This window comes from Penicillium expansum (genome assembly GCF_000769745.1).
Source record: "Penicillium expansum strain MD-8 chromosome Unknown contig17, whole genome shotgun sequence".
Taxonomy (NCBI): domain Eukaryota; kingdom Fungi; phylum Ascomycota; class Eurotiomycetes; order Eurotiales; family Aspergillaceae; genus Penicillium; species Penicillium expansum.
Genome location: NW_015971330.1, coordinates 1 through 20,234, shown reverse-complemented (window position 1 = coordinate 20,234; position 20,234 = coordinate 1). Strand labels below are relative to the sequence as shown.

General features: G+C 47.7%; 7 protein-coding genes across 7 annotated transcripts; 3 read left to right on the top strand and 4 right to left on the bottom strand.

Annotated features, from left to right (window-relative positions):
* Nucleotides 1-1,735: 1,735 nt before the first annotated feature.
* Nucleotides 1,736-2,457, bottom strand: PEX2_006090 (DUF4452 domain-containing protein; the record flags this gene model as incomplete). Its single annotated transcript, XM_016737886.1, has 2 exons — nt 1,736-2,050; nt 2,179-2,457. The coding sequence occupies 2 exons, from the start codon at nt 2,455-2,457 to the stop codon at nt 1,736-1,738; spliced, it is 594 nt and encodes a 197-aa protein (XP_016597860.1).
* A 3,069-nt stretch (nt 2,458-5,526) lies between these two features.
* Nucleotides 5,527-5,823, top strand: PEX2_006080 (FAD-dependent oxidoreductase; the record flags this gene model as incomplete). The annotated part of the gene is made up of 1 exon (XM_016737885.1): nt 5,527-5,823. The coding sequence occupies one exon, from the start codon at nt 5,527-5,529 to the stop codon at nt 5,821-5,823; it is 297 nt and encodes a 98-aa protein (XP_016597859.1).
* Nucleotides 5,824-6,953: 1,130 nt separating this feature from the next.
* Nucleotides 6,954-7,983, bottom strand: ssn8 (cyclin-dependent protein serine/threonine kinase regulator SSN8; the record flags this gene model as incomplete). Its single annotated transcript, XM_016737884.1, has 3 exons — nt 6,954-7,498; nt 7,553-7,762; nt 7,824-7,983. The coding sequence occupies 3 exons, from the start codon at nt 7,981-7,983 to the stop codon at nt 6,954-6,956; spliced, it is 915 nt and encodes a 304-aa protein (XP_016597858.1).
* Nucleotides 7,984-8,476: 493 nt separating this feature from the next.
* PEX2_006060 (calcium-binding mitochondrial carrier protein) lies at nt 8,477-10,667 on the top strand (the record flags this gene model as incomplete). The annotated part of the gene is made up of 8 exons (XM_016737883.1): nt 8,477-8,606; nt 8,664-8,744; nt 8,827-9,034; nt 9,110-9,726; nt 9,781-9,842; nt 9,902-10,005; nt 10,058-10,090; nt 10,148-10,667. 8 exons carry the CDS (start codon nt 8,477-8,479, stop codon nt 10,665-10,667), a joined length of 1,755 nt encoding a protein of 584 aa, XP_016597857.1.
* Nucleotides 10,668-11,301: 634 nt separating this feature from the next.
* On the bottom strand, nt 11,302-12,559 carry PEX2_006050 (glutathione S-transferase family protein; the record flags this gene model as incomplete). Its single annotated transcript, XM_016737882.1, has 5 exons — nt 11,302-11,883; nt 11,943-12,121; nt 12,178-12,264; nt 12,321-12,489; nt 12,554-12,559. 5 exons carry the CDS (start codon nt 12,557-12,559, stop codon nt 11,302-11,304), a joined length of 1,023 nt encoding a protein of 340 aa, XP_016597856.1.
* Nucleotides 12,560-13,034: 475 nt separating this feature from the next.
* On the bottom strand, nt 13,035-16,310 carry ubaA (E1 ubiquitin-activating protein ubaA; the record flags this gene model as incomplete). Its single annotated transcript, XM_016737881.1, has 4 exons — nt 13,035-13,173; nt 13,233-16,014; nt 16,076-16,161; nt 16,231-16,310. The coding sequence occupies 4 exons, from the start codon at nt 16,308-16,310 to the stop codon at nt 13,035-13,037; spliced, it is 3,087 nt and encodes a 1,028-aa protein (XP_016597855.1).
* An 861-nt stretch (nt 16,311-17,171) lies between these two features.
* Nucleotides 17,172-19,541, top strand: PEX2_006030 (uncharacterized protein; the record flags this gene model as incomplete). Its single annotated transcript, XM_016737880.1, has 1 exon — nt 17,172-19,541. One exon carries the CDS (start codon nt 17,172-17,174, stop codon nt 19,539-19,541), a length of 2,370 nt encoding a protein of 789 aa, XP_016597854.1.
* Between the last annotated feature and the right edge of the window lie 693 nt (nt 19,542-20,234).

The window sequence follows — 20,234 nt, the reverse complement described above, 5'->3', positions numbered from 1 at the left end:
TCCTGAAACAAGGGCTAGCGGGTAGGGACCCAATCATGCAAGCTGTACGACTTGCTTGAAACATATTGGAGAGGTTATGGAGATCGCTCATTGTGGCATATTAAGTGTGGTTTGGATTTTTCTTTGGTATAGCTTTGCTTCTCTGGCTGCCTATTGGAACAATGGCATTGCGTTGTCGGCACACGGAACAATGTATGCATTCGCCTCACATTGATCTTCGGGCGATCAAACTGTTGAATGTTAATTAGAGATCTGATTATAACTTTTGTGTAATTATTTTTATATTTTATAGGACAAGGGCATTTCTTCGAGCAATTTGTCCACTCTGTCATATATGTATCCGTATATATTTCCCAAGCTTCACGTAGGATCTTATCTATCTGTGAAGAAAAAACGAAGGAAACTTAAGATGTTAGCCCCCTACTAGTCTTGGCATCTTGTCCCCAAACCAATTCAAACATCCAATGCAGATCAAGTTCAAGATCAATATGAGTGATGGGCTCTCTGTTTGGCACTAGAATGGCCTGGAGCAGTGGGCTCGGAGACATATCTAGATGCCCAGCAGCCAAGAAAGCAAATAGATTGCTTTGTCCAAGCGTATCACAACGCAATCTACATCCTAATATTTCCAAAGTCCTAAGACGATACCAATAAGAGATGTAATTGAACTTGATAGTATGCAAATTAACACCATACAATGTCCTAACTCTCCGGGAGTCTCCCAAAAAGGAAATAAAAGAAATACAGAGCCAAAACAAGAGATGAAAGGAGAGTAATAATGAAAGCATTTTAAGTGCATAATGGTCTAGACTCGCACACCGCGAGAGACCCCCAAGGATATCGATTTCAAACAAGAAACAACTCCGCATCCCATGGTTTCGCTACCATACCCAACCAGCCACATACCAGTAGCAAGGAAGTGTTGTTCACCAATCCCCAAATTCCATGTACAGAGAAACAATCCGTAAAAGATGAGAAAAGTAGAAGATAACAAAGCAATAAAAAACAACCCAAGATATTCAACAGTGCCCAAGCAATGCAGACGTGTATCGTTTCCGCCTCTAGATCCTTGAAAATGATATCCATTCCCGCCCCGGTAAAAAAAACCCAAACAAAGAGATCGTAGAAAGAAAGTTAAAAAAAAGTGCCACAGTGTAGGTGTATCTGGCAAAGTCGTTTGCACGCAAAAACCTCCCATAAAAAAGGTAAAATCAACTCCAAAGGTCATGAACATGCAACGTCAAGTAGCAATGTCACTGCACGTGTGTTCTGTACATCATCGGTGGCCCGACCGGAAAAAAGAAACATAGGCCGAAGAAAGTATTCGTCCCTCCCTGAGAGACGAAAGAGGTATCGTAGGAAAAGGATGCAAGGTATTGAATCGCAGGCGCCGTCGCTCGCAACAAGCTAAGAGTATCGCAAAGGATCTAGAATATGAGGCGAAGGTGGTCGTAATCGGCGAAGAGGAGAGTGTATGTACAGGTCGGTTTTTTGTTTTCGAATTTTTGGAAGATTTTTTTTTTTGGTCGCCGTGTTCGTGGAACAAGTATTTTTCCAGGTTGTGTGTCGTGTCGAATGTAATAGACGTATCGAACAAGAATGCAAGTGGAGAAAAAGAAAACATTATGACCTGCGATTAAGGGACCCCGATGATGCAGAACAGCTGTAATAACGGACGTGCAATGGACGAATGGAGATGTAGGGTGCCGGCCTACGACTTTGACAGATGGCACCCTTACCATCGACGCTGAGCAGTCTGCATCATCGCGGGCGAGATCGATGAAGGTGGGCTCGACAGGGTCATTCCGGTCGAGGGGTTGATAATCGGAATGACCTTGCGGGTTCGGTTCGCAGGCTGCTGTTGCTGGTAGTTGACATGATTAGGGTTGCCGGCAACACCAGAGTGAACGTATGAGTTGGTTTGAGCGGGGGACAAAGAGATGGACGGGGTCACCTGCTGCACCGGTTGGATTTGGTGCTGCAGAGGCGAAGTGTCCGGTGAGCCGCTGGAGAGAGAAGAGCGGTCGGAAGCAGAGTGGATGGAGTGCAGCTATAAATAAAACATGTCAACAAAACTGACCCCTGATGGTTTATCCGAATTGAGATTTGTTACGATCTTCAAGGGGGGTAAGGGGGGTGACGAATAAGGGGGTTGAGAATTCGCCAATCACGACATACATCATCCTCAGTCAGGAGACCTGGGCAGAACTCGAGGTCGTCATCCAGATCAAAGGAACGACCAGCCTCGAATCTTGCACGGAAGGCCGTCACAGCCGGAGCTTCCGCCAATTCCCGCATACTCTTGACTCCTCGGAACTGACGCTGAGCATTCTGCGAGGCCATCTTCGGGGCACGACGAGAGCGCCCGTGGTGGGTATTAGAGGCAGATTGCATATGAGCACCATGGTGAGAGTGTTGCTGGTGTTGCTGGTGTTGGTTATAGAAGTAGGCAGACATTGTGTTGTGAGAAGCCAGCACGCGACAGAGAGAAGAGAGAAGAGAGAATATAAGAAAGTTACAAATAGAAAAATATAGAAAATATAGGAAAGATCGATGGGATTGAAAGAGGTAAGAAGGATTAATGAGAATGAGAGTGTGTGGGAAGAGGCGAAGGGAAAAAGAGGGGAGGGGTGTGTTATGGGGACCGATGGTATGGTTACTGTCAATACCATTTATTACCATTTAAAGAAGTGAAGGAAGCGTCGAAGGTAATTAATTACAGTTATGTTATGTCAGACCAAAAAAGACACTTACATGGACGCACCAACCAGACCTAAGCGCTAACAGAGTGGCAATAGCCTCAAAACCAATGAGAATTCGAAGATCCTCTCAAAATGGAACCTTCAACGGCCCACCAAAATATAACATAGTACACATAGTACATACTGGAAAAAAACAACAAAACGTGACGTCGTCGACAATTGGAACGTTACCCGATTAGGAAGATCTCTTAGTGATGACCGCCACTGCCTACATACCAAGGGCCATTTGGAGAACTCTACCTGAGACTCTACTTAGGTAGGATTGCCCTAGAACAATGATGATTGTTGCATATTACTCTTAATACGGTTATTACTTTTATTACTTTTATCTAGATCCGATATTACCGAAATTGTCTTCTTTTACAAATACATGATGTATCATCGAAAATGCAGTGAAGCAGTCCGGAAAAGTAAATCCCCCATATTCCGTTCCTCATCGGGGGGTGGTTGGGGAAGCTGAAATTTTTCTCAGCCCTTCGGCCTTCGGGGTCCCCTTAGCTGCAGGCTGTGCAGGGCATGGCTTTGCCTCCCAGGCACATTCCCCTCTATTCCCCCTATAGGGTGCCCGAATCGGTAGTGGCTGCTGATCTTGCTTTGATCGGCTCCCCGTACGGAGTACGAATTCCCCAACCCTTCGACACGCAGCGCAAAGACCCGAAGAAAAAAACCTTGTTGGTCTCGAGACACACCCACAGCACTAGCTGCAGATGAACCCGCCTATTATTGGGAGGGGGCTTTGAGATCCTACCTTATCAGCCCACACTTTTCCAAATCGGAGTTCATCAATGCGGAATCCGGACTAGGGTAGGGGCCTAAGGCGCCTTCTCGCTTTTTCGCTGGGTAGCATTGCCTACCCGCGACTCACTACTCCGTACATATTTATGCGATCGAATAAAAATCAATTATGAGTTCCCACTATTCAACGTATGGTATATTTTCGATCTGGGACCTATTTCCGTCTAATCCGCATTTATTTTGGTCCTTTGTCCCTGATTGGGATATGCCCTGGACCTGGAAATGCTCTCTCGGCGCCTACTGGAACATAACCCTGTTGCATGATGTGCTGATCTTTCATCCTCCACCAGTGATAACTTTCATTCTATTACACGGCTCCGAAAAGGATCAAGCCCAAAACTCTCCTAGAAACAACGTAGCACCGTAAGCTGTCTCTCTAGTGTTCGGCTTCACCGCCCCTTTGGTCATTTGGGACACAATCTCACGAGGCGCACTCGCACGCACCTGCCGAGATCGGATATATCACATATTATACGGAGTACCCCGTAAACGTTGCCCCGAAGCTTGAATTATGCAGCTGATCTATCCAGCGCCTATGCAGTGTGCATGATTTGGTGTCTGCGTGAGATCGCGGGGTCCCAATGCATGAAATATGTAATTCGGTGAGGGACTATTATCCTGCGATCCGATCCCCAGATACATTGCGCAAGGGACTTGCAAACACGATCTTCAACTATTCTAGTCGCCCTAGTTGTATTACAAATATGTGATATCTATTACATTGTGGCAAATGTTTTCTGTGCTCCGAGTCGGAAGGTGGTCTCAGACTGCGCGATATTGAAATCGCGATTTGCGGAGTCGAGGCCATCCTTGTTGCACAGCATGACAGCATGACAGGTAGGTCTAGATTCTGATATTCTTTAAACATTATTTTTGGTTGAGTTTATCTTTATTACACTTGAGTAATTCTTATATATGGGGGAAGGAGTGCCTTTGGTTAAGATGGAATCCGAGGTTGGAAAGTGTATGCCTAATTTGTCAGGTCCCGAACATGCTACACCTATCTTTATATTTAGCATTTCTATATCCATTGTAGCAAGTTAATATCTTCATACAGAGCAAAGATGGGATCTGTTATTTGAAATGTAGGCCTTCAAAGTGTCTCATATTCTTGCCTCGAGAGTTCAAGGTGTCTCTATCACCGAGTAAAACCGCTTTCTTTGTCTAGAAAATCTTAAATATAATCTTGAGATTAGTATATCCATGCGACATCGGGGCAACTATACGCCGATTGTCTTCTTATTTCCCTGTAGTCACGCCACACAAGATAACTAGTTATAACAGCTAAACACATTGAGACAGAAAAAGACTATTTATATAGTGAACAGAGGCCATGATGCGCTGGAGGACTATATGATCTCAGACACGAACATAGGTAGGATCTTACCATTTCGCCGTACCATGATCATTGAACGGCATGATGGCCTAAGGCTGCATGAAGCTATCCATGGATTGGGAATGCGCGCCGTCTCCACCTACCACTACCAGTATAAACCCCCCCCTCCAATTTCTCTATTTTTCACCTTTCCTCGCCCGACAGTGTACTGGTTTACATCCTGTCCCAAAAACCTCCAGGCGAGATTTGCCTCTCCTATCAGGCTGGGTGACATGTAATGACCATACTTGTGGACAATTGAGGGGCCGGATGAAATACTATGCGAAGGCAAGTGAAAGAAATACGAGAAGCTTGTTCTGAGTAATGGTAATGCCCCTTTCGTTCCCCACCGGCCATCGTTTCTTTGGATTAGTACCGATGAGTTGTATATAGATGCCCGACTTGTCCTCAGTTCAACGCCCACAAAGTAGCACAAAGTAGGACAATCGCTTGAAATACCCTATAGTAGAAAGACATAAAGGATGCAGATAAGTCTCTGATTGCCTGCTGTTCAACCCTTCCAAAGTGGGTTACCCGTTTTCGCACATTTTCCCCGTTCTTTGATCTTCCACTTGAACTTATTATTGGAACACCATGACGTTGCAATCTTCGAAAACTACCCATACCTCCGAGAAACCACAAAGAACCGTGTTAGTTGTGGGTGCAGGCCCAGTTGGGCTTGCTATCACCCTCAGGCTTGCCCTAGCTGGCATAGTGGTCGACGTGGTAGAGAAGGAGTCGAGAGTGGACGAGGAGCCACGTGCTGTGGCTTATTATGCGAGCGCACTGAATACCATGAACAAGATGGGGGTGATACCGGATATGGAGAAGGTAGGGTCTGTTTCTGAGGGGTTTTGCTGGCGTAAGCCAATCCATGCCGATGGTCAGTGAGGTTACACCATAGGGGACGTGATCGCTCGTTTGCCTATTCCTCGAGATACAAAAGAGTCCCAAGGTGTCCGCGGCGTCTGATAACTGCCTCAGCCAGAGCTGACCAAATTGTTGTTCAAGAAAGCAACCGCAACCGGCTTGGTCACAGTGCATTTTGAAGAGACCCTCATCAATATTGAGCAAAATGTATTAGGCGTCGGAGGTACGACTAGGAGAGGTGATGCCGAAATAGTATTCCAAGCATCCTATCTAGTGGGTGCTGATAGCGGCCAGTCGGCTACCAGGAAGCTTTTGGGTATTCCTTTGAGAGGACACAGCTGGCCAGAGAAACTAATATCCATCGATTTCCTATTCGAGGATCCAAATCTTGACACATAATCCCCAAGCCAGTTCATTGTACACCAGATATACTGGGGAATTATCACTCCACTAAAACCCGTCTAGGCTGGAAAGCGGACCCTATACCGGTGTGCTGTTAGCTTGGACCCGGAAGACCAGACGTCAATTGATAAAATGAACTCGATCGCTCATGTCACATCTTTTCTCGGATCCATCAATAGTGTGCTTCTAATTTCAGAAGGGGAAGATGTGTGCTCGCGGGAGATGCAGCTCATCTTAACAACGTTAGTTCCACCCCATTTATGACATGTCTTTGACACTCATTTCAGATGTTCGTTGATCCTCAAAGTACGCAGAATAAACTTGGAGTCCAAACTGACCCTGAATTCGCCCACAATATTTGGTTGTTCCGGCAACTGAACCGCGCGTGTCCCAAGTTTTTGGAAGAGTTTGGGTTGACATTTTTCCAACAGTGGAGGGTGGATATGAAGGAAGTAATCTCACAGATACTGTAGTGTTCTTTATTATTCTCAAGTTTGCCCATTGTCACACATTGCAACGCTTGTCTTCGGCTTGAAAGTTGATTCTCGCTGCAATCATTACCGTCGATGCCTTTTTGAGCTGGAGCCTTATTAGCAACCATACCTCACTAGGTAGATAGGCAGTAGAAAGTGTTCCTAAAAGGGGAAAAAGAAATAGTCAAAACTAGATCAGACATACGTGGACCAGCTGCCTGTCTGGAACAACGAGACACCGGTGCATTAGGGTAAAGTACAAGATGCGGGACGGTATCACTTGTCCAAGTTCTTGCTCTTGACCATCCTCCCTAGCAGCTCCTTGCAGTTCTTCTCGCTATATTGCTCCCAAACCTCGTACAACGAGACCAGCTCTTGTGTACATTCGATGACAGCTTTGATATCAACTTCGCTTTCCGCCAGCCAGCCGACAAGCTTCTGAATTTTGGGAGGAGGACCAGATCCAGTTTTATCTGATAAAGCGGCCAGCATCTGCATGCCGCCTCCGTCTCTCATGGAGCCTGCCAAAGCCGATTGGCCGGTTCCAGTGTAGGAGGATGGATGGGTGGGTTTGAATACAACAGCGACGATGATTGCCATAATTGCAATTACATGGGGAGGGTGTAGAAGTGGTAGATCTGTCAGATAATGATCGTTGATAACCGACCAGGCGAGAGCGACTTCATCCGAGGTGAGTGATAGTTCTGGTTGAAGTTCGGACAAAGTCCGGTAAGGGTGATGCACGATGAGTTGCGAGCTCAATTCGGATATTAAGGCAAACTCGCATTCTCCGAGCTTTGCTACATCCGGGGTAATAAATTCTGTAAATAGTTAATATTTGGTTTGTTTGTGGCTTTATATACGGATGCACATACCTGGCCACAGACCGCGTGCTTCGCCGACCACAAAGCGGATATGTTGTGGACACTCTTCCATCTTGCAGGCGAGATAGAAGGCTGTGGTGAGTACAAGGTATGGACTTGTCTGTCGAATCTCATTCTTGGTATAGAATCTCTTGAGATACACCTGTGCTGTCGCAATGGCCTGCTGTCTAGTGGACATGCGTTTGCCGAGCTTGATGAGTTCTTGTGATTTGAATTAGCCTAGAGTTACATTCAATGCAATGAATATATTAATAGAACATACGCTGGTTGAAGTAGATATTCAGTAGTCTTTGATCCGGTAGCGGGAACTGCGAATGGGCAACTTTATCCTTCTCCCGTAATCCCTCACGGATATCTGCTAGCTTTTCTCTGGAGAATAGCCAGTGGCGACGCTGGGTTGATGCCCAGTAGTTGGCTGCCATAGTGAAAGTATGATAATGCAAAGCTCGCAAATTGAAAGCCGTCAANGGGGGGGGGGGGGGGGGGGGGGGGGGGGGCTATATAGCTGACTCCGCAGATCACGTATTAAAATGAAATGAGATGGAGAACCAACACAATTGTGAGAGAGCAGACCAAAACAATGTAACAACCTAATAATATATAATATAGAGATATCAAGAATCAACTCATCTAATATGAGGTCAGGTTGTAATCCTAAAAAGGGATAGTAGGGCTTGGCCCTGGTCCCGTGCAAGATAATCCGATGGCGTCAAAGCCCTTGGAAGGTCAAATCGCCGGGCGCCGATTAATCACCTGGTTTATCCAGAGCATTCATATTCATAACTTTTACCTCACGTCATCCATTTATGTTCCCCTCGATCTTTTCCCCCTCAACTTCTATGGATCTCGGGTCTTTGAACGTCCCCTTATAACAAATCAAAGAAAAATAATGGTTGCTCGGTAACAATTTTCATCATGGCATCCGGAGAGTCCAAAGATGAACGCGACGAAAGAGTCGCCAAACTCTGGGAAACCCTGGATACCCGAAAAGAGGGCCATATCGACCTGACTGGGTTAAAGAAGGGGTTAAAGAAAATCGACCATCGTGAGTTAGACCAGGTTCATTGCTACACATCTGCGCCCTTGTCTAATCTCTTCTTAGCTCTAAAAAATGCAGACGACATGGTACTCCGTGTCGTGCGGGAAGTTGACACGAATGGGGATGGACGCATCGACCAAGCTGGTAAGCTCACGAGAACCACCTAGGCACTACTCGGGGAAGGGGTGCCCTGGCCAATATTTGGTCCAATCCTAATCACCACTAGAATTCCGAGCATTTCTCAACCACACCGAGGACGGGTTATGGCAGATGTTCCAGAGCATCGATCGAGATCACAACGGAGAAATTGACAAGATAGAATTGCGGAACGCCTTTTCACGATCCGGAGTAACAGTCTCGAGCGCCAAGTTGGACCGATTTTTCGCCGAGGTCGACAAAAACAATGACGGGGTGATCTCTTATACAGAGTGGAGGTATATGCATTCTCATCGGTGAAGTGCAGGCTGAACAGCCTAGGCTGACACATAATCTTTTTTTTTTTCTTTTAGGGATTTCCTTCTATTCCTCCCTCTACATTCCCCGACCGACCTACACGCCGTCCTTTCATACTACACGGCCTCGGGCAATCTAAACCCGGAAGGAGATGTCAACATCAATGACCTGCAGGGTTTAGGTACAGACCATCCGTTTCTTTCACCTTACATTCTAGCCATCCAACATTTTTTGTACACCATATTGTCCCTCCCCGCCTTGGCCTCCCTCCTTCCCTCAGCGCACGCGCAAACCAGCCATATCTCAAAGTTGGGACCCGTTTTCGAGCTTGATTTTGTCTCGCTAGACGGCGACTTGGAGTTGGAGTGGTTGGCTCTTCCCCAGACTACCGCCATGCGGATGTTTTTCCGATATTATGGACGGAAGTTGACCGAAAATACCCCTCAACTAGGTTACTTCCTTGCAGGTGGAATTGCGGGTGCCGTATCAAGGACGGCCACCGCCCCCCTCGATCGTCTCAAAGTTTATCTCATTGCACAGACTGGGATTACATCAACGGTTCAGGCGGCGAAGGATGGAGCCCCGTTGGCTGCGGCGGGCAACGCTTCGAAAACATTGTTCGATGCACTCAAGGATTTATGGCGGGCTGGAGGAATACGGAGTTTGTTCGCAGGTTCGTCTTACTGGATGATCTGGGATCAAAGCCGCAACGACTAATTATAAATAGGAAACGGCTTGAACGTGGTGAAGGTTATGCCAGAGTCTGCGATCAAGTTTGGTGCCTATGAGGTTTGTACTCGATATTCGATCTCGTCTACACAACTAGACAAATGCTGATCTGAGAACAGTCTGCGAAACGAGCATTTGCACAACTCGAAGGACATAACGATCCCAAGCGACTCCTCCCCACTTCACAGTTTATGTCGGGTGGCTTTGGTGGAATGGTTGCCCAGTAGGTCTCGCGTATCATTGATCAGAGGAAAGTTGGTTCTGATTGGAACTAGATGTTTTGTTTACCCCCTCGATACCCTAAAATTGTGAGTATATCGAATCAAGTGATTTGTCAGAGCACCGTGGCTTACACTTATCAATAGTCGCATGCAGTGTGAAACTGTGAAAGATGGCCCGAAAGGCAATCAACTGATTGCAGCTACTGCAAGAAAGGTGTGGAACAAAAATGGCTTGGTTGGATTCTTCCGAGGGCTCCCGCTTGGCCTTGTGGGGATGTTCCCCTACGCCGCAATCGACCTATCGACATTTGAATACCTCAAACGGACACTTCTAGCTAAGAAGGCTCGTGACTGTGGCTGTCATGAGGATGACGTACCCCTCGGCAACTTCGCCACAGGTGCAATTGGTGCTATGAGTGGAGGATTCAGTGCCTCGATTGTCTACCCACTTAATGTTCTCCGTACTCGACTTCAAACCCAGGGCACGATCATGCATCCGCCCACATACACAGGGATCGGCGAGGTTCTAAGAATCACACTCAAAACAGAGGGACTCCGTGGCCTTTACAAAGGTCTCACACCCAACCTTCTCAAAGTGGCACCCGCTATGTCAATCAGCTACGTGGTCTACGAGAACGCGAAACGCACCCTTGGCCTGCGATGATCCGCCAGTCCGAACAAGTCCTCGCTTCCTCTTCCTCCTTGCATACCCCCGCGGACAACACCCAGCCATTTGCGTGGATTTTCGACCTTTGCTTTGGCACGTTCATTCCGGTGCCTTCGGATCGATCTTTGCTATTTACTGGCTTGGCATTTAGAAGCGTTGTCCCCAATATACCCACAAAAGCCATTGGCAGGCATGGCACACCCCTTCGCTCATGGATGCATCTCAAATGCACCCCATTCTCATTTTTGATCTCTTTGCTATATCACGAGAGATCACAATATTGGCTTCATTTGCATTTACCTTTGGCTGATATCAACAAGGGCTTCACTGTAATTTTTTTATTTGCTTTCTATCACTTATGTTGCGCTCACTTGAGCCAACTGTACTTTTGACCAACCTTTGATACAGGGCACTGGATAACTCACCATCAACCACATCAGCATGGCAAGGCGTCGATATAATACCACGGGACTTTTTGATTTCCATTTTGTTTATTATTACAAGAATCTACACGTTTGGATAATACATATAAGACATTTCTTGAATACCATTCTGATTTCTTTTCAATTGCCTAGTTCGCGAGTCGCAGAGGAATAATCACTAAACTACTACTTATCCATGAATCAACCTCTTATTTGGCCTCCTGCACAGCCCTAACCTCCTCATCCCGAGGAAGGATATCCGGCACAGGCCCCAGAGGAGTAATACCAAACTGATTAATCTGCTTGTGACTTTTAGTATAATGGAACTTGATATGCTCAAAGTCAGTGGTATCCCGGAAAGCAGGGACATCCCAATATAGCCTGCGCACCCAGCGGTGAATGGCCGGGAATCCAGAGCGAATATCACGCAGATTGCACTTGAAATGCTGCACGTAGACCGGGTCAAACCGAACGATGGTGGTGTAGAGTCTGATATCAGCCTCGGTGATCTCGTCGCCGAAGAAATACGGCTTCGAGGCTGCTTCCTGCTTGGCGAGGTGGGTTTCAACCTTGTCGAGCGAGGAGAAGAGCGTTGTTACGGCTTTCTCGTAGGCTTCTTGCGTGGTTGCGAAACCGGATTTGTATACGCCATTATTGATGTCGTTGTAGATCCATTCGTTGGAGGCATCGATCTCGGCCTGTAGAGCCTTGGGGAAAAGGTCGATCTTCTTGTATTGCTCAGGAAGGATATCGTCGAATTCATGGTAAAGCATGCGAATGATTTCGGAGCTCTGGTTTTTGTAAGGAAGTGGAATTGGAAATGGCTTGTTTCGGAAATATTGTTTCGTACCTCATTGCTTACGATCAGCTTGGTCTTCTTGTCGAAGAGAACTGGGACGGTGAACCGGCCCGTGTAGTCTGGATCATTGGAGAAGTAGACCTGTCGGATATGGGTGAATTCCGGGTGTAGAGGATCGGGAATGGTGTTCTCCCCTGGCAGTTTCTCATCGGGAGTAGCAAATCGCCAACCTAAGAAATGAGTCAGAACCATACGATTTTCCCACAACTTGTCAGAAAGATCTGACCTTCCGCTCCAAGATGCCAATGCACAGAAGAGAAAGAGATGAAGTCCTCGAGACCCTTGAGCTTCCGGGTAATCAAAGTCCGGTGAGCTAGTAGATAATTAGTCGTTGATCGAGTGTCAGGTCAATTGAAAGCTTTTTCATACCCCAAGGGCAGGCATAAGATACGTAAAGATGGTATCGGCCCTTCTCTGGAGGGAATTGGGCGCCAGCCTCTCTAGAGATCCAGTTCCGGAAGACGGATTGTTGACGTTTGAATTCTCCCGACTTGTCACCGGGTTTCACCCAATCGGTGATTTTCATAGAATTTCCGGTCTTAAAATAAGTCAGCGTAGTAATAAGAGGCAGCATTATAGCTGATTTGTTTCGTGTTTCTTACAGCCATATTGCGGGAATAGATGATTGGTACTGTGGGGAACACAAAGCTCTGGTAAGCTGCACGAAGAGGTCCTGCGTGAAGAATTGGAGGTGAAAGATGCCGTAATGCTTGAGATCGCAACGATTTAAAGAACATAAGCGACAGATACAGTGGAATGGACACTATATATAGGCAAGAATGAAAAATAAAAATGTCGTCTTTGCGGGGATGACGTTACATGACCAAGGGCTGAGTCAGATTTGCTTATCGGAAGATCGATCAGCTTTGACAAAGCGATCTGGACCCCACTCGGGATGGCCTTGGCAAAGCCCATGAGTGATATTGATTTGTACATTTTTACATTTGTACACAGATGGCTTACATTGGTAATCTACACATATTGGTACTTGTGAAACAGCCTGTGGAGAGTGAAATAATCATGAAATCTAGCTACTGTACTAGCAATATGTAACCAATCGGCTTTCCGTAGATTCTAATCGCCTTAGTTTGCAAGCTTGACCATCACGTAAGGGACCTCGACATCCTCTTCTGTCTGGTCCTCGGCGGTTACCTCGAAGATGATGTTCTTCTGGTGCTCGGGGACTGGCTTCTTGCTGACGTGCTCCACAAGCTTGCTCATACTACAAGGTACAATATTAGTAATTTGATTCACGCATGGGACTATAGAAGGGATACTCACGGTAGGGGAAGGCGATCCTTGACCTTCGATGGGGGATAGAAGCTTGCATACAACAAACTGACTCCGGAGCTGACCATGGTGATGTCCAAGCCCTTCTCGGCAAAGAAGTCAAGGAACTCTTGGAGGGGAATGTCTTCCACCTCGAATCGGTCCCAGAGCTTGTCAATTGTGACCTCGCCTTGCTTGCCTTGATATTTGCCCTTTTCGCTACCGATCGGTTCACTGAAGCTAAACAGCGGAAGGGCTAAATTAACGAAGCCGTTCTTGTATTGCTCGATGTCGTCCTTGCCGTCAACAATTTTGTACAGTTCGAGGGCAACAAGACCGGTGGCTAGGGCAGTAGTGGTGGCAATTGCCGGGATGATCTTTCCGGCGATAAATTTGGTCTTGTGTCGGTCGGCCTGAGGAATCTCGTAGTTGTCTGCACGAAGGTTGCTAGCCGCGGTGATGAAGTCGATGTGGTGGTTGGTGTCATCGTCCTTCTCGAACTCGACTGGCTGCAAGCGGAAGCCAGCAAGGGATTTGGGCGAGGGAAGGGATGCCACAAGTTTCTGGATTTCTTCCTCATCAGTAGACGAACCAGCGGGCTGGGCATTCGGGTCGGGGTCGTTTTCATTAGCCTGAATCTTGACATTCGAGCTTGGGGTGAACTCGGGAACGATCATGTCATCAACTACCCTGCGGTAATAGTCCTTGTCCGCACCGGGGTTCTTGATACCGTAGTTGAACGCATGGAGGTTAGCTCCAGCAACAACAAATCCGAGATGAGTGAGATTAGTGCTATCAAACTTCAAGGGTGTAGGGGCACGCTTAGGCCCAGACCAGAATAGTTGACCGGATGATGTCTTGGAATCTCGGGGGAAGTTGTAGAGCAGCTGCTGGATCGCGTTATTGTATTGCGCTTCAAATTGTTGACGAGCCCACACAATGCAATCATCGAAAGTCAGAGGCTTTTCAGTGACCAAGAAATCGCGCAGGTGCTCCAAGGTTTGCTTCTCATTACCCGCTTGCTTGAGGGTCTGCTGAATGTAGTCGGATTGCGAGAGGTACATGTTGACTGATTCAGGTGGGCCAACGAAGTAGGTTTGGAAGACATCCCGTGCCCATGCAATGGTGTGCTCTATGCGGTTCGGGAAGCTCTTCAGGGTACACATAGGGAATGACTTCTCCGGGGGATCCTGAGAGCTGGAGTAGGACTCCGTGATGAAAGGAAGGACGACCTGAGTGTTACACTTAGTGCCCAGGGTACCACTCTCCAGCAATGGCTTGCGGAAGAAGACACAACGGCGATCAACATAGGTCCGTGCATCAACATTGTCCAAAGCGTTTGTCACACCATCAAGGCCGTTCCAGAAATCCTCATTGAAGACATGTTCAGTGTCGGCACCGACGCGATCACGAAGAGTGACAATCTTATCTTTCAATTCTGGGTTCATTGCTTGAGCGGCTGCAGACGCGCATTCACTCTTGAGTCTGCCGACGTCCTTGGGACGGAAGAGGAATTGGCGATTGAGATTGCTCTTCTCAATCTGGTCCATATCGGTGACGTAAAGCTTTCCTCTAGGACCCGTACCCAGACCCATCATGGCCCAGTTCTTCAGCGTCTCACAACCGATAGCACCGGAACCGACCAAGAATTGGGTGACATTGGCAAGTTTGTCTTGATATTCCTTGCCAAATACCGCGATTTGACCATCGTAGCGGGTACCAAGAGGCTTGCAGCTCTCTTCAGATCGAGTGACCGATGTAGGCAAAGACTCCAAAGAGTCAAAGTACAACCACTGATGCACAGGACTGAACTTGCCGGAGACAGCCTTGAGAACTTCCTGGGCGGCGATGCCACCAAAGAAAGCTGCTAACGGGTTCAGATCACCGCGTGCCTGGTAGCTCAGCTCCTTAATTATCTTTTCATCCAGTTCAACTTTTTCCTCACCGGCCGCAGCAAGATCGTTAGCGACCTTTAGAACCTCCTGGGCGTCGCTATCATTGTGGGGACGAGGCAATTGGCCATTATGAGTCTCAGCAAACTTATGAAGAGCCTGGATACCAATGTGCAATTGTTGTGGCCGGTCAAACTTGGCAAAGTCGGACATGAGAAGCTCGGGCTTTTTAAGTTGATCCTCCAGTGGCTGGAAATCAATGAACTTGGGCATCTTGACCTGAGTGAATAGACCACCACCCTGGTAGGATCCTAGACCAGAAACGTCGCCAATAGTGAAAGTATAGGGACCTTTCACAGTGACTTTGCGAGGATCACTATTGTTTAGGCCATCCATGCCCTTGACTTCAGTGAAAGTGACAAAGTCACCATCCTCAAGTCCATGCCTTGTCTCATCGAGCGCCGAAACCAACCCTTCGTCATCGATATCCGCCACAATTCCACCAGCAGGCTCTTCACCGTTGGGATCACCCACAGTGAAGTTCTTTCCAAAGTCATTGAAGATATAGCCAAAGAGACCGAAAGTATCCGTAATTGTGAGGTAAATTTTGTTTTGGTGGCAGAAGTCGGCAATCACCAGTTGCTCCTTCAAGGGCGTCTGTGTGAGCACCACTGCCTGGTAACGCTTTAGTTGTTCGAGATCGCCCACGAGGCTCTCGCCCTCATGGACTGTAACGGGAACGTAGGAGTTCAACTCGGCAACCCTCGGGGCGGTAACTTCAGCACGGGGCTTGCCAACGTCCTCTGGCTGAAGGAAAAACTGCGAAGAAAGATCCGAGATAGCGACTGGTGCGGGGTCATATAGGGTGAGGGATTTGACACCAGCGAGGGCGATGTTCTTGGCTATGGAGACAATCAGACGTTGGGATGAAAGCCAGGTTTCATTAATAGTTCAAAAACATACCGATTTCCACGCCCAGTCCCTTGAGACCTACGATGAGAACATTGGAAGATCCCATGCGCTTCATGGCCTCGTGACCAAGAACGTATCTCTAAGATGTCAGCACAAATTCGGGATTATTCGAATGTTATAGAGGAACGCGGGGTGGAGGGGCTTACAGCTGTCGACTATACAATGATTCGTCGATCTCCCCATGCTTGATAGCTTCGATGGTTTCTTGGGGGTTCTCGACCTGCATCTTGACGTCCTTTGGTGAAACATATTAGTGGCAATATTATCTCTAAGATCAAGACTAACCATACCGTCATGGTTCTTTTCTCTGGCCGAGCTCCGACGTCGTCTTCAGAGGCTCTGCGCTTTCCGGGCTTAGCCGCGTCTCGAACAGGAATGTTTGAAGGAATGATGAAAGTCAGGAGGTGAAAGCCTTGCGGTGAAGCAAGTCTTTCAATAGTGATGATAAATCAAGTTGCAACGCCCAGCGTACCAGGTACCTAGCTCAACGAGCACGGAGAAGAATAGCAATCCGAACGCGATCGACGGATGATAGAGGATTATAGGAGAGAAGAAAAAAAAATGGAACGCTGTGTGAGGTAGGAGGTGCAAATAAGTAAAGGACAAGTCAGTACGAAGTTGGAGAGAGATCTGGAGAGGGACACCGACGTAAGAGGGGGGCCCGACAGCTAAGAGATGACTAACGGGCGGTGAGAGGGCGATTGGCCTTTAGCCCCGCGATACTTCAATACATCACTGGGAGCTATTGTGCTCGAGTCATAAAGTGTCTTGTTGAGAGTTGAAAGCTGTGATACATGTGGATAATATTGCGGTCGACTCCTGAGAATGACAACAACCCCTATCTTTACTGATTGGTTCTGAAGTCTGCTATTCCATACGCCACTTCTAACGCGTCTCGGCATAAACGCGAAGCTTGGCGCCGTCAAACGCCCTACTTCATGTGTCGCTTTGAATTCGTGGGGCGCGGTCTATTATACTGGCAGCGCAAGAACTGTGCAGTGGAGAGGAGACATTTCTCTAGGTGGGTTTTTTTCTATACGCCTATGATGAGCTTGTGATTGACATCCAATAGGGAACTCTCGTCAGAATGCTCCATGAGATCCTACTCTCCCTCTCCGGTCAGCCATCCCCCCTCTTCAGTACGCAAAAAGGGGAAAATGCTGTCACTCAAGATGATTTTCCCCTTCTTTCACCTCCGGAGAAAGCCCTCCTCGCCTCCGTTGCCCATCTGAGCCGATTACACGCTCAGCTGCGGAAATATGCCTCTGATATATCCTCCACGAGCCCATCTGTCATATGCCGCTCGGTCTCTACGGCTATTGTTGGAACACATCTAGATAAATTCCAGAAGAAGATACTGGAGGTTGAGAGGGCAATCCTTGCTGAAGATAGTGAATATGTCGGAGGGTATGGTATTGTCCCATTGTCGACCATCGTGGGAGAATTTGCACCTTGGACTCGGCCTATGGAGTGGCTTTGGGCTGTTATCCGGTTCATTCAACCTGAAAGGAAAAGCACCGAAATTTCGCATGTTTCCACAGGGGCAGCGCTCATGGATCATCTGCGGACCGAAGCTCAAACAGGATATCTTGATATCAAGGAGATGGCCCTGCAATTGGCCACAGCAGCCGAGACAGCATGGATGAAACAGCTATCGATGTGGTTACTTTATGGGAATCTTCCTATTTACGGGAAGGAAGACTTTTTCATCCAGGAGGATACTGAAAACGAGAATGACGAGGCACAATTCAGCATAAACGTCCGATTGCTCCCAAATTTCGTCACGGCACAAACCGCAGGTTCAATACTATTCATTGGTAAATCCCTCAATCATATTCGGGCGAAACGGAAAACTTCAATAGCGGGAACCTCTACTGCGCCGGTGACGTTATATCGGGAGCACATCGAGCAACTTGCGGGCCTGAAATCACCAATTTCCCCTTCAAAACTGACTACTGCTGTTGACTCCATTCGCCTTTCCCTTTCTCAATCAACCTTGTCGAAATTGTTGCCTCTCCCGAAAATCTTGGAAATTCTTACTTTGCTTCACAATTTCCTTTTATTAGGACGAGGGGAGTTTGCGGTGGCCCTTGTAGCACATGCAGATTCTCGCATTGAAGAAAGCCGACGTCGAGGCCCATCAATGACCCGTCCACTGGGAAAACTTGGCGTTTTTACCATCAAAGAAGGTGATGTCATAGCTGCTCTAGCTGAAGCATGGGCAGAGCTCTCCTCGCTACAAAAAGAGGAGGATCCAGCCGACGAAGAACTTGAACTTGCCCGGGACCTTCTTTGTCTGTCCATTAGTGGCCGTAAAAGTGGCCGACCGATGACCCCTGCCCAAGCTCCCAATTCAATATCCAAAATCTCAAAGGTCTCATTTGAAGACCTACTCTTCCCCACGCCCACAAACCTCACCGCACATATCCGAGCTCCTCTGGACCTATTCATCTCGAGCTCCGATATTGCCATATATTCTAAGATCCATTCTTATCTCTTGGGAATACGGCGGGCTCAGATCCGGCTGGGAGATCTCTGGAAACGAACTCCGTTGCGGCGAAACCACCCCACACCATGGGGACCACCCAGAAGCAGCAGTATCTTTGGCCAAGCTCAACTAAAGGCAAGAAGAGATAGAGACAATGTTCGTGTTCGCCAAATGCGTCATATCTGGGCCACAGGAAGTGCATGTCTGTTTATGCTTTCCGAGATTGGTGGCTTTTTCCAAGGAGATGTCGTCAATGAGTCGTGGCAGCACCTGCGGCAGTGGATTGAAGGATGCTCTTCGTCCACAGCATCAGCCCCTGGATCCCGACCTGGAACCGCATCCTCTTTCAAATCGCATCGCAGTTCTAAGCCAGTGCCTCACGACCGGGTACCTATGAGAGACTTCCCCGAGTCTGCCCAGCAGACCATGGGACGGCACGATCCCGAGGCTCTCACGGTTGCCCACCGGCGGCACTTGTCATCTCTGGTGCAATCTCTCTTTTTAACCGAACTACCTTTCACAAACACCATGAGAGGACTTCTCACAAATATTGACCGCTTCGTCGCCCTTGTGATTCGCTTGGAAACCATCCAACGCAACATGGATCTGGAAACAGATGAAGGCGTGGAAGACGCCTTGGTAGATTATGCCCATGAAGAACGTGAGGTATGGGATGAGCTACGTGCCACTCGAAATGATGTCGAGACGGGCATTAAGAATCTCATTGGGAGCCTGCGAGACATTGACGATAGTCGCTCGGGAGAAGGCCAGGGACCTGTGGAACTCCCAACGAACTTCGGTCAGATGTGGCCTGGTTCCCGCCAAGATGACAGCGCGAGCCCCGGCTTCAGCCATTACGTGCCCCATAAAGCAGCCGGGGTAGATCGTCTGCTCATGAAGCTAGATTTCGGCAGCCTTCGCAGCGGCTTCGGACCCGAGACAACTGCAGGTTTCGCGGGTATGCCATAATGATTGAAGCGACCCATGAACCCTTATGGGCCTTTTGTTTTTATTGTGCTTCTTTTAAGAGCAAATTCCCAGTGAGGAATTGGCGTTTTATCTCAAGGGCATCGGATTATCGGGACGGTTGACCGGAGTCTGGATATTGCGTGTATCGGTTTTTTTCCTTTCATTTTCTTGCAATATTTCTTTGTGGCGGTCTTCGTGAAAGCTATTTCTTATGGATACGAACTCGGTTCATCCATTGCTGCGAGATAGGGTCATGTGTCTGCCGGGCTCTTCATTTGACAACCTTGCAATCAAACGCAGGAGAGAAGGAATGTATACCACGTGTCCCCGCAGATCATGTTGCTTATTTCTTCATTAACAGAAATACTACATATTCCTTGCCTACACTAAGTACTCTACAAGAAACAGGGGACCTGAATTTAGTACGCAAGCTATCCAATAGGGCGTTCGGGATCACTTCGATCCTTTGATGGCCCTTGTCAACTTCGTAGTTGGAACGGGGTTGTAAGGACGTGTACGATGTAGGGCCCATCATAACTGGAAAAGAGGGTCTTCACGGCGAGTTCGGCTTCCTTGAGCCACAAAAAAAAGACAATATGGAGCAGGCTAGGTATGCATATTGATTGTGCATATATTGTACTCCATAGTGACACCTGCCTTCCGACGCCTATAGTTTCCGGTGGGGGCGGGGGG